Source organism: Oryctolagus cuniculus, chromosome 18 (genome assembly GCF_051225735.1).
Source record: "Oryctolagus cuniculus isolate XC-2025 breed Fujian yellow rabbit chromosome 18, ASM5122573v1, whole genome shotgun sequence".
Taxonomy (NCBI): Eukaryota; Metazoa; Chordata; class Mammalia; order Lagomorpha; family Leporidae; genus Oryctolagus; species Oryctolagus cuniculus.
The window spans coordinates 3,997,651-4,010,361 of NC_142884.1; the positions used below are offsets into that span (position 1 = coordinate 3,997,651).

General features: G+C 62.3%; 1 protein-coding gene and 1 long non-coding RNA gene across 2 annotated transcripts; one reads left to right on the forward strand and one right to left on the reverse strand.

Moving 5' to 3' along the window:
• The first annotated feature begins 4,615 nt into the window (after positions 1-4,615).
• Positions 4,616-7,462, forward strand: LOC149120706 (uncharacterized). Its single transcript, XR_016224990.1, has 2 exons — positions 4,616-7,211; positions 7,307-7,462. It is a non-coding gene; the product is annotated as an uncharacterized LOC149120706 (long non-coding RNA).
• Positions 7,463-8,736: 1,274 nt separating this feature from the next.
• LOC127482604 (leukocyte-associated immunoglobulin-like receptor 2) lies at positions 8,737-11,927 on the reverse strand. Its single transcript, XM_089319687.1, has 4 exons — positions 11,739-11,927; positions 11,551-11,586; positions 10,326-10,661; positions 8,737-9,426 (listed from the first exon to the last, which is right to left on the reverse strand). The coding sequence occupies exons 1-4, from the start codon at positions 11,785-11,787 to the stop codon at positions 9,260-9,262; spliced, it is 588 nt and encodes a 195-aa protein (XP_089175813.1). The 5' UTR covers positions 11,788-11,927; the 3' UTR covers positions 8,737-9,259.
• Between the last annotated feature and the right edge of the window lie 784 nt (positions 11,928-12,711).

Consider the following 12,711-nt stretch of genomic DNA (forward strand, 5'->3'; position numbering starts at 1 on the left):
TTCCAGCCGCGTCTCAGGGCTGCGATTTCCCCACACCCTGACCACACTCTGCCTGCTTTGTCTTCGAGAATTGACCAGTGTGGTGGGCGTGGGGGTGCCTCTCTGTGGCATTATTTTCACTTGCCTTCTCTTGTGAGCTGCACCCTTGCTTTTCCTGTTGTGGCTTCCAGATCTTTACACAATGTGTTAGTTGTCTTTCTGTTCCCTTGATAGCTGTCCATGGTGCACAGACTTCTGAAGTTTTGGGGATGATCAAATCAGCCATTTTCCCATTTGTTCCTTGTACTTCGGAATCACAGCTAAGATGCTGTGATGAAGTCTGAGGTCATATTTACCCAGGTATTTCCTTCTAGGAGTGCTTAAAATTTTTTTTTAAAGACTGATTTCTTTATTTCAGAGGGAGAGATGGAGAGAGAGGAGAATCAGAGGCAGAGGTTGTTTCCCATCCAATGGCTCGCTCCCCATATGGCTGGGCGAGGCTGAAGCCAGGAGCCAGGCAGGAGCTTCTGGGTCTCCCACGTGGGTGCAGGGACCCAAGCACTTGGGTCGTTCTCTACTGCTTTCCCAGGCGCATTAGCAGGGAGCTGGATCAGAAGTGGAGCAGCTGGGACTCCAACTTGGCCATACCATATGTGATGCCGGCACTGCTGGTGTTGGCTTTACCCCCTAAGTTACGCTGTGGTGGGGTGGAGTCCCCAGCCCATAACTGGAAACACGGGAGAAGTATCCAGGCGCACCCTCCACCCGCCTCACTGAACTCTGTGGGAAATGCAGACTTGCACCGCACAGACAAGCAGAGTAATCAGCCATCAGAGGAAGCCGGGCAGGCATCCGCACTCTTCCAGAACACCGGGTGCTGCCGTCCGCCAGAGCCAACCGTGTTGTGGGGTTTATGTTAGGTGAGCATTGAGAAATCCACATGACCTTGAACGTTCCGTGCCGGAAGAAACCCTGCACACACTTTCAGTCTTTCACTTCTGTGTGGTCCTCTCAGAGGGCGGAGGCCCATGGTCATCTGGGATTTTACCTTAGAGTTTGATGAGCCACAAGTTTTTTAAAATATTTATTTGAAAGTCAGAGTTACAGAGAGAAGGAGCGAGAGAGGTATCCATCTGCTGGTTCAGTCCCAATGGGCCCTCACAGCCGGAGCTCGGCTGATCCCCAGCCAGGAGCCCCGAGTTTCATCTGAGTGTCCCACATGGATGCAGGGGCTCAAGGACTTGGGCCATCTTCTGCTGCTTTCCCAGGCCATAGCAGAGAGCTGGATCAGAAGTGGAGTAGCTGAGTGTCGAACCGGTGCCCACAGGGGATGCCGGCACCGCAGGTGGCAGCTTTTACCCACTACACTACAGAGCCAGCCCAGATCCATTAATTGAGACCTCTCATATCTGACCCCACGTGTCATTGCCTCCTTTTGGTGAGTGGAATGGTAAATCCATCTTGAGTGACAGGTATCCCGCCCTCGTCCTGCCCACTTGTTGAAGGTCAAGGGGAGCGAATCCCGGTGTCGCCCTATCGTTGGGCCGTTTGACCCCGCTCCTGTAGACACTCAGGGCCACTAGCTGTGTGAGGTCCCTGGAGAGGAACAGCACAGAACCGCACGGGAGCCTGCAGGGCGGTGGGCAGGGCTGCGGGAGGCCGGAGCCCCTTCCCAGAATGCGCGTGGGAGCCCAGGGAAGCAGCACGGCCAGCAGCCCACCCGGGCCCCTGCCCCTGAGCAGGATTCCTGCAACCACAGGTGAGCTCCGCCCACTTCCCCCACAGCTTCTCAGCACTCATGTCTGGCCTCCCGCCTCCCCCGCCCCCGGGGCACAGCCTCTCTGACCCAGCACTGTCCTCTCTCCAGGTCATCGCTGGCCTGCAGCCCGGGTCCTTCTCTGGCTGTACCAAGCCTCCGCCAGCAGAAGCCCGAGGCCCAGCAGGACCAAGCCCGCCACGCCCCTGCTGATGAGGTTCTCCAGGGTGAGGTCCTGGGTGCTGGGGCTGGGGCTGTGCACGGAGGGGTCACCGAGGCCGGGACAGCCCCAGTCACCTGAGTCCTACCTCCCTGCAGCTGCCTGAGCCCTGAGTCCAGCCTGTAGCTCACTCACCAGCGGGGGAGCCTGGCTGGGGGTGCGAGGGGCTGCTGGGCTCCGGTCCCCCTGAGAACAGGGACGGGATAGTGAGGAGGAGACCCCCGCCTGGTCCATACTCAGTGCTTCCCGGCCCCCATGTCTCGCGACGCAGCTCAGCATGGCTCTTGGGTGAGCTGCCTCCGGGTCTCTGTCGGGCTGCCCTGTGCTCCAGGGCCGCAACGGAGCTCTGCAGGGGCCGGGCCGCGCAGCACCCACAGCCTGGCGAGCTTCTCCCTACAGGAGCAGGTCCAAGGACCACCCTGGGCCACGGCGAGGGCATACTGCCCTGAGCAGTCTCTGTCCTGGTCTAGAGGCCCACATTCCCCAGGGTGTGAGGCCCGTCCTGGGCGGGTCCTGTCCAGTGCTGCATCTACTCCAGCCCCTGTGGGAGCCTGGCATGGGCTGCAGGCTGGGCCGACCCCGAGTCCCTGTGTGACCCCGTCAGGCCCTCTGCAGGGACCACCGAGGGCACTGCTGGGTCAGGAGGGAAGAGGGGCGGGGCTGCACCCTGGCTCCGCCCACACCCTTCTCCTTCCTGCCCTGCAGTCCCACCGCCCTCACTCTGGGTGTCTGGCCCAGGAGCCCAGGCCCCGCACCCAATTCCCATCTTTGCCTCCTCTCAGCGTCCCCGTGACCTACCCAGCTCCTGCTCAGGTGTGGCTTCCTCACTGTCACCCCAGCTCCAGGGCGGCACTGGGCTCTGAGCAGCCAGCAGCGCTGAGGCAGACACAGCGGTAGCACCCCGCGTACACTTCAGCCATGAGAGGGTGGGGAACTTGGCCTTGTTTCCGGGCTCCAGGGGCATCGCTCTGTCCCAGGGCTCTGGGATTCCCTCTCTATGCAGACGGCACTCCTGGGCCTCCAGGGTCCCCAACACCACAGGGCCCCAGGCCTGCCCAGGGCGATCACAGAGCCTGGTTCAGCCCGGAGGCTGGGTCTGGGGAGGGTCCCTGGAAGGAAACCAGAGGCTGGGTCCCAGGACCACGTCCCCTCGCAGGCCAGGACCCTCCCAGACGCCCTCCTCACCAGACAGGGCTGCTGTCCCCACCCCAGCTGCCCGGGGTGGCCCTTGTCCCATGGCGGCGGGGTGGGGGACCCAGCACAGTGGGGGGCACACTCACCTGCCTGCACTCGGGTCCTGGGGCCCGCATAGCCCTGGAGGAGAGCTCCCCGTGAGAGGGTTGCCCCTGCCCCTGCGCAGGTCCACTCCTCCCCAGGGCTCCTGAGCCTGGGGTCTCCAGGGAGCAGGGCCTGTCTGTGTGTGGGGGGGGGCGGGGTCCCTCCAAGAGCAGGGTCTCCCCTCCCCATCTTCCAGTCTCCCCAGGCAGAGCAGGACCACGAGGGCGGGTGTCATTGCGTCCTCTCCGCTGGCCCCGGCACAGCGCCCGCGGCACGGACACACACCGGGTGTGGAAGCTCGGAGGCCGGGTCCTCCCAGCATCGCAGGGCTGTTCCGCCCGCAGCCCCACAGGAAGGGGCACCGCCCCCACCCCAGCCAGGCCCTCAGTCCCCAGGATGGGGGCACAGGCGCCCTGCAGGGATGGGGCCCCACCCCGCCCTGTCAGCCGGCTCCGCCCTCCTCTCCCAGGGCCAGGACCCAGCACCAAGGACACGGGCCTCCCTAGTGGCCCTCCTAGTGGGCTGACTCCTTCCCCGGGGTGTCTTGTCTCCGCCTTCAGTTGCTGTGCACACAGCATGCAGGATCCCAGCCCCAGGCACATTTCCCGCCAGATGTTTCGCAAGGGCCAACTTCCTTCCTGCCGTGTCCGGGCACCACGTCCCCAGCGGGCACAGGGCGCCTCCATGTGTAGCCATGTGTCATGCATGACATTTCATGGCTGAAACTGACAGGATCCTTCCTGGAATTCCCGGGCCCAAGACTCCTGCAGGGAGCTGTGACATATACTCGGGTGGTGGGGGCTGGCGCTGTGGCGTAGTGCGCTGGCATCCCATATGGGCACAGCTTCCTGGTCCAGAGCTGCTCTTCCGACCCCGCCCCCTGCCATGGCCGGGGAAGCAGTGGAAGGTGACCCCAGTGCTTGGGCCCTGCCCCAGAAGCAGCTCCAGGCTCCTGGCTTTGGATCGGCCCAGCTCCGGCCATTGCAGCCATTTAGGGGGTGAACCAGCAGATGGAAGACCTTCCTCTCTGCCTCTCTCTAACTCTGCCTTCCAAACACATCTTTAACAAAACAGATTCAGATGGTGGAGAACCCTCCTACGGTTTTGTAGGTTGCTGTGTCGGAGAAAGAGGGGCCTGGATCCACAAGAACAGGTGAGTGTGGGGGAGGGGCTCTCTGGGTGGGGGGGGAGCGGCTGCAGAAGCCCAGCAGCATCCAGGGATGAGCTGCTCAGAGCCCCAGTGTCCCCGCCCGGTAGGCATCTCTGGGCTCTCAGGGGTGCTGAGACAGGAGCAGGCAGTGGGCAGTGGGCAGTGGGCGGCCTGGGGCTGAAGCTGCCACAGTCAGCTATGGTGGGAGGTGGGTGGGCGGCTGGGGGAAGCAGCTGGGGTCCGAGGGCCCCAACCCAACCGCTGCTGGCCAGCTCCAAGCCACAGGCTGCCTGCCGCCTGGCCTCTCGGGCCAGGCCTGCACAAGCAGCTCCCGAGCCACCAGGCGCTGCCTTCCTACGGGGAAACCACAAGTTCCACGATGATGCACAGGCAGAACTGGGCCAGCTGGAAACAGCCAGGAGGGCCGCCTGAGGGGACCCCCGGGACGACCATGGGGTCCTCCCATGAAATTCCTGTGTGGGGGGGTCCTCTCACTCCCATCATGCACCTCGACTCCCTGACACTTCTGGCTTTTCCAAAAGAGGGCCTGGAAATGGGTGGTGCTCCAGCCCCGCCCCAAACTCCACCCACTTTGAATATTCAATCGAGCCACACCCCAGAATGAGCCCTATGCCTCTGGCTGGGGGATGGGCGTGGGGATGGGAGTGGGTGAGGACGCTTTTTCTCCCAAGGGCCATCTGGATGTTGGCAGCATCATTCCGGGCCCTACCTGGTTATCAGCCTGCTGCAGACTCACTGGAATTTGAATATTGACCCCACGTGGAGGCTGTGGCAGGGCCTGACCACGGAATTCCTGGTCTCCCGTGGCCTGTGGGCCGGGCGTTCCCCTCCCCTGGATGACCTGGATCGCTGAGGCCCCCATGGAGGGTTTTCTCTATGGTGTGTGTGTTGTGCCCCTGTACTCACCTCTTTCTCTCGCTCCAGCTGGCCTGATTCCTGGGGTGCACTCACGAACCCTGCGTTCCTGCACCCCTCGAGGCCTCCACGTGCATCCTTCCGTGCATCAGGGGAGGAAGCAGCCGTGAGTCCAGTCCGGGGACCCTGCTGCCTGCCCTGCACGGAGCCGCCCGTGAGGGGGCTGCCAGCACCCCCACTGTTCACGTGGGCCCTGGGCGTGGCTGTGGTTGGGTTTGCTATGGGGGCGGGGACACGCGTGTGGGGGCTGCATCACCAGCAACGAGGGGCAGAGACACTGGTGTCTCCGCTGGGGTGGAGCTGTCTGGCGGGGTTCACGGGTGAAGCAGGTGTGAGTGAGGGGCCCCTGCCTGCCTTGCTCCACGCAGGGGTCCACGGGGCCCCCGAGGAGGGGACCCTGGGCGGTGCTGCTATGACAGCCACGGACCCAGAGGGCGTGGCGTGTGGTTTGGTTTCTCCCAGCCCCCTCCCTCTGACCTCCTCAGCACCTCCTCCTCCTCCCTCCATCGCCACCTCCCAGTCTTTTCTGCCCCTCAGTGCCTCTCCTGCCCTGCCCACGGCTCTGCTCTGGCTCCCTGGGCTCCTTCTCCAGGTCTGGGTGATAACGTTCGAGAGGGACACAGGTTTGCAGTCGGCCGTGGGGGTGACGTTCCCAACCGCGAGCCTGAACATGTGCAGGCCCTCCCCGGTGTCTTCAACACAAGGAGGCTGTGATTGTAGGACACAGAGCTCCCGGGGCTGAGTCACCAGCACTTTGGTTTTTTTAAGATTTATTTATTTACTTGAAAGTCAGAGCTACACAGAGGAGAGGGAGAGAGAGAAAGAGAGAGAGAGAGAGAGGTCTTCCATCTGCTGGTTCACTCCCCACATGGCTGCAATGGCTGGAGCTGTGCTGACCTGGAGCCAGGAGCCAGGAGCTTCCTCCAGGTCTCCCCTGCAGGTGCAGGGGCCCAAGCACTTGGGCCATCTTCCACTGCTCTCCCAGGCCACACACAGCAGAGAGCTGGATCGGAAGTAGAGCAGCTGGGTCTCCAGAGCCCACACGGGATGCCGGCACTGCGGGCGGCAGCTTTACCCACTAGCCACAGCGCCAGCCCCTGAAATTGAGATCTTTTAAGAAGAAGAATGGCAGAAACTTGATAAATCTGAAGAGCAAGGTGAATGTCGGATCCACGAAGGAGCGGAACTAGGAGATGAAAGGCGGGGTCTCCGCTGGGTGTCCCCCTAAGCAGACTCTGCAGAGTGACAGCCAAATGGAGATGGGAAAGCAGAGAGCAGCAACTGGCGGCCCCTCCCCCCGCGGAGCCCCCGCGAGATGCAAACAAACTTCTTAGCAACGGGGGGGGGGGAATTCTGTGCCCAGCAAGGTTGTCCATCAGGAATACACAAGCGATAAAGGTTTCCTGGGTGAAAGCAAGGGAGCGAGCACATCACACTACAACCAGCCTGCGCGGGGAGTGAGCGGGAGTCGGTGCAGCAGGACGAGAGCGCTGGCTGGGGCTGGTGCCCAGGTTAGGCTGCCGCTTCCACTGGCGGCGGCCCTCGTCACTTCCACTGGCGGCGGCCCTCGTCACTTCCACTGGCGGCGGCCCACGTCACTTCCACTGGCGGCGGCCCACGTCACTTCCACTGGCGGCGGCCCACGTCACTTCACTGGTGGCGGCGCACGTCAGAGGGCCGGTTTGAGTGTCCATGCAACGGGACCGAATACATCCATCTTTTCCTTGCCGCATCCTGAGCCTCGCTGATGCTGATGTGTATAAACAGAGAAGGCCTGCTTGGGACTCCAGGATCCGGCCTGCAGAGAGCCGGCTGCGGAAGCTGCGGGATCTGGCTGTAGCTCCCGGTCAGCGAGGCCGCGGTCCCAACGTGTCGGAACAAAACGCAAAGGGGTGAGCCAGGAAGGGCTCCAGGCTGGGAGGGCTTCGTCCCCACAGCCGGAACCTGGGATCTCCTCACTCGGTTCTTTGCGTCTCTCTGCTCTCAGCCAAGCCCACAAGCAAGATTCCTGGCAGCTGCGCTGGCGCCTGAGACGGCCCTTTGGTCAGCCCCAGCCCAGCCACGCAGGAAGGCATCAGTAAGACGTCAGTCTCCCGTCGCCCTCATCTGATGACAGATTAAACTCTTCTTCCTTTACCCTCAACTCTTGCTCATGATTTTGACTTAGCACAGTGGACAGGGACCAAGCCTTTGGGAACACCGGCTGCTCCATTTCCCACCCAGCTCCCTGCTAATGTGCCTGGGAAGGCGGCAGCAGACGGCCCAGTGCCTGGGTCCCTGTACCCTCGTGGGGCCCTTGCACGGGGCTCCAGGCTCGGCCGTTGCAGCCTCTGGGGCGTGAACCAGCAGATGGAAGATCTTTCTGTCTCTTTCTCCCTCTCTCTGTCACTCTGAATTCAAATAAAAAGAAAGAAATAAATAAATATTTTGTCATAAAAACAGAATACATGCAATATGAAAACTAGAAGGTATGGAGCGCACCGCAAAGGTGAAATGCAGCAGCTTGGGAACAGCCTGACCGTGCATCACGGTGCCGGTACCGCTCTTACCTGGAACTACAAGTAAACAGACGAAAGTGCTGAAAAGTGACTGCAGCTGTTGTGTTTGTTAATGGCACACAATATTTTCTGTAAACATCACAGAAACTGCCCTTTTTTCTATTTACTTATTTATTTACTTGAAAGAGATACACAGAGAGAGAAAGAGAGGCAGGAAGAGAGAGAGAGAGAGAGAGAGAGAGAGAGAGGTCTTCCAACCTCTGGTTCACTCCCCAGTTGGCCGCAACAGCTGGAGCCGCACCAATCTGAAGCCAGGAGCCAGAAGCTTCCTCCAGGTCTCCCACGTGGGTGCAGGGTCCCAAGCACTTGGGCCATCTTCCACTGCTTTCCCAGGCCATAGCAGAGAGCTGGATGGGAAGTGGAGCAGCCGAGACTCAAACCGGCGCCCACATGGGATGTCGGTGCTGCAGGCAGCGGCTTTACCTGCTGAGCCACAGCGCTGACCCCAACACAATACATTAAACATTCAAGTTGTGACAGCAGTAGCATAAGATGTGGAAGGAGGGGAAGCTGAGGTGTAGAGTTCACGTGGTGGAAATGTACTTACGTTTATGAGATGTTTCATGGAAGCCTCACCATAACCACACACACACACCACCTTGCACTAAATACACAAAAGACAAAAAGAAAGAAATCAAAACTTACTGTTACAAAAAAAGTCACCAAATCACAATAAGGCAGCAAGAGAGGCAACATGGAACAAAGGTACCATGAAAATCTAACAGTTATGTTAAATACAAACGGATGAAACTCTCCATCAAAAGACGCACAGAACAGCTGACTGGGTTCAGACAAGAAGACACCGCTAGGCCGTCTACAAGAAACTCAGTTTACCTTCAGGAACACACTTGGGCTCAAAGTGAGTGGGTGAACATTTTATTTCATGCAAACGGAAACCAAAGAGAGCGAGGAAGGCTATACTTGTATCAGAGAACAGAAAAGCCATCGCTTGATGACAGAGAGCTGCACTCTGGGGCCGCTCCGACAGGTGTCACTCAGGGCTCTGAGTCACAAGGCCCCCATTCCCAGCAGCTGCAAATGTCCAGTGCCAGGAGGAGCGAGAGACGGGCGAGATTCCAGCGCGGGCATCGCCTGCACAGCTGGGACAGGGACGCCCCACGTGCTGATGCCACAGAGACAGGCGTGAGGACCCAGGCAATGACCTGGGCGGGGCAGAGGGTGTCCCCCATGGGGCGGGGAGGAGGTGAGACCCAGGAAGGAGTGGGCAAGGGGCTGTGGCGATGCTGAGGCACACGCTCGCTCAGGAGAGGCTGGGAGGCGTCGCTGCTGCTCTCCGTCTGGACTTGGCAGGTGCACCTGGGGCACCCTGTCCCTGGCCCCTGGCCCAGAGCCCTTGGCTGTCCTTCCTGGAGCCCTGGGGGCTAAACTCCTTGGAGGGCGCCCTGCTGTGTCCATCCCAGACACCCCTGCCGGGCCCTGCGCAAGCTGTGCCAAGCTTCTGCCAGGATTGCCGCCAGGATCAGCAAGACCAGCCCGGCCAGGCCCAGGCGGACGCCGTTCAACACCGGGTACTCCTGGGAAGTGGGGGCTGGAACAAAAGGGGGGTGTTACTGACCAGTGGGCGGCATCCGGCCGCTCCCAGGACTCCTGGAATAGGAGCTGGCCCCTGCCTTCTTGACTAGACTGCCCCCCGGGGCACATCCCCTGGACAGGGTCCCCAGGTGGCTCACCAGTCGGGGGCCCGCTCCTGGGGAGGGAGACCCCTGGGAGTCGGGCGGGTGAGGGGCTGACAACGGCTCCCAAGGCTGCGTCTTCATCGGGAGCACGTGGCCCAGCATGGCCTGGCTCTCTCCGCACCCCACCCCAGCGCCCAGAGATCCCTGGGTTCCCAGCCCCAGGCCCACAGCTCGGAGCCAGAGTGGTTCACCCCCTCTTGGATCTCAGATTCTTCAGGAGTAAAGCGGGGCTGGGGGACAAAAGGACAGAGTTCACGGCTGGGTGGCGCCCACCCCCTCCGCGGGAGGCAGAGTCCCTGCTCCCCTCAGCGAGGAGGCCAGGCTTGGCCAGGGCCCCTCATGGCTCGGAGCCCGCGGGCCTGGCTCCGGGGTGCGGGGCGGGGGCGCCCCTGCCCTGCTGGTGCACTTCTGTACCTCCTCCATCTCCTTGCCCCTCCCCCAGCTTCAGCTGTCAGCTTCAGCTCCTGGTGAGACCCCTGCTCACCCTCCCCTCGGGGACTCTCCCCCGTCCCGACATCCGGGGTCTCCTGGGAACATGGAGCCCAGGGCTGCGGTGGGGGGCGGCTCCTGTGCAGGGTCCCAGCCCCAGGGATGGCCCAGGAAGCAGATCCCGTGGGGTGGAGACCGTCACGAATCAGTAGGTCCTGCTCTGGCCTGAGGCCCCCTCAGGGTGGGGGTGGGGGTGGGGGCGGGGAGGCTGCAGACAGAGGTGGCTGCTAGGACAGCCCAGGGCCCAGGACTGGACAGAGACCTGAGGGCACAGCTGAGACGGGGCCGGGGTCGGAGGTCCGGGGGACGTCCTCAGGGATCACCACCAGCTCCAGTTCTCCACTGCGCTCAGACCAGGCGCCTGGTTTATAGGAGACGCAGTGGTACCGCCCAGCCGTGTCTGCGTCCATGGAGAGGAGGGGAAACCGCGCCTCCCTCTGGTTAGGCGACGTGCTCCTCTCATTCTTGACCTCACTTCCTTCTTTCTCCAGGCGGACAGCGTCAAACCCAGCAGGGCTCCGACACACGATGGTCACGGGCTGCCCCAGGAGGACCATGGGGCCTGGCTCAGCGGAGATGGAGGGACTGGGCCAGGCCTCTAGGAGGGAGCAGATGGGAGCTCAGCGCCCCTTGGAGGAAGCCGCCCGTCCTGCTCGTGAGGGGCGGAAGGGAAGGAGTGCACCCCATTCCTGCCCAGGGCTCCGAGCCTGCCTCTGGGGGTGCCGTGCTCACGAACCCTGGACTCGGTTCTGTGCAGCCGTGAGACCACGTCTGTGCCAGTGAGACAGAGCCTTACTGTTGAGACTCCCAGAAAGGGGGCTTCAAGGGCAGCATTACGCCCCTAGGGCCTGTTTCTTATCCTGTCTGCCTTTCCTTCTCTTCCAGCCTGAAAGCAGAGGTGATGGCTGGAGCAACAGCAGCCATTCTGCCTCAAAGGTGGCCTCAATGCTGGTGGCCACAGGGTTTTGGAGCGGAAAGGGGGGTCGTGCACCCCAGGTGACAGCTGCACCTGCCTGAGCTTCCGACTCCGAAGGAGCTGTCCAGCAAGAGACGGACATGAGAAGAGGCGGTTTTGGAACTCTGACTTGGAGGGACCTGCCAATGAGTTGCTGGCATCCTGCAGGCTTCGGGAGATGAGTGTGGTGTGAGCGGGGGTGGGCTCTGCTCAGAACCAACTCGACCCCGGCCCAGAGGCCTGCCCTCTTTATACACAAGATAGACCTCAGCCTGCAGAGAGCCCTGGCACCAGAGGGTCACAGGGCTCCCCACGGTGACCAGGGAGCCTGGGTCGGCCCACATGGAGGGCTTGGGGAGGGTCCCTGGAAGGGAATCAGAGCTGCAGACCCCGGGTGCCACCCCTCCCCCACCCCATTCCCCAGCTCCACTCCCAGCCCCTCCCAGCCATCACCATCAGCCCAGCCCACTGGTCTCCTCAACCCTGAGCTGCCTGGGCCCCGGGGGCTGAGCCAGGTCAGGGGAGGACTCACCCGCCTGTGCCTTAACCCATGGTGCCCAGCACAGCCCTGGAAGAGAGGTCCCTGTGAGAGCTGCTCCCCACTCCCCACCCCTGCAGAGATGCCCAGGCCTGCCCTGGTCCTCTGAGCCCTGGGGTCCCAGCTGGGGCAGGGTGCTGTCCCCTCCCATACCTGTAGGGGTCCCCGTGTCCCCAGCTCACCCAGGCAGAGGAGGGCAGTGAGGGCTGGGGTCTGGGCCCCGCCGCCCATGGTCCCTGTGGAGCAGAGCAGCTGTGAGGGGCGCAGGCCCAGAGCCCGGCTGGAGATGAGCGGGGTGACGTCACGGGTTCCTCATCTGTGGCCTCACAGGAAGGGAGCAGCCCCTCCCCGACCTCCCCCGCTGTCCCTGAGGAGGGGGCCCAGGACAGGGCGGGCATTGGGGACGGCTAGGGCCAGGCCTCCACCTCTGCTTCCCCCTTGTCTGTGCCTGCCTGGCCTCCTTCCCCCGCTCCAGCCCCACCCAAGTGGTACCCATCATGGGCGGTGCCTAGGAGCTGCCCGGTTAGGGTTCTGGTTCTCCCTGCACAGGCCGGGTGGCCGAGACACGCACTTCCCTTTCCTGAGCTGTTGAGTGCAGTTGTGGGGGCTCGGGTGGGGGGAGGGGAGTGGGGAGGGCTGGATCCCGTGGGGAGGGTGACGGAATCTTCCAGGCCTTTGGCGCTGACAGGGGGGATGAAGAAGGCACAGACGCTGCAGAGGTGTGGCTGAGCTGCAGCCCAGCTGTGGCTGTGGCAGGTGCAGGAGGGCCCACAACAGGGGACCCGGCCTTGGGGCGGGGTCCTGCTGAGGGCTGGCGGGCCCAGGGCCTGGCGAGCAGCTGTGAGGAGGGGAGGGTGTCTGGGGGCAGAGGCCCCGAGCTACCCTAGGAACTGAGAATATGGTGGTGCCCTGACCAGCCCAGCCGGGGTCCAGTGCCGCACACCCTGTGCTGCCTGCACTGTACCGGGTTTCTCGTTAGGTAGAGGGGACTGGGAGCAGGGCACTGGGCCCGTGTGCAGATACACACTCACGTGGGGCTGGGGATTCCCGGCACCTGCTTCCTGAGCCCCCACGGCCTCTCCTCCCCTGATCTGAGCACCTGGGCTCCCTGCTCCTGGATGACATCGGAGTGACGCTTCCTGAGCGACCTGAACA

Bases quoted from the DNA above. Each gene is read 5' to 3' on its own strand.
- LOC127482604 (XM_089319687.1), bottom strand. From the start codon at position 11,787: ATGGGCGGCGGGGCCCAGACCCCAGCCCTCACTGCCCTCCTCTGCCTG. The intron at 10,662-11,550 runs GTGAGTCCTCCC...GCTCCCTCCTAG, and splicing joins ATGGGTTAAGGCACAGGCGG to AGGCCTGGCCCAGTCCCTCC. The intron at 9,427-10,325 runs GTCTCTGTCCAG...CTTTTGTTCCAG, and splicing joins CGTCTCAGCTGTGCCCTCAG to CCCCCACTTCCCAGGAGTAC.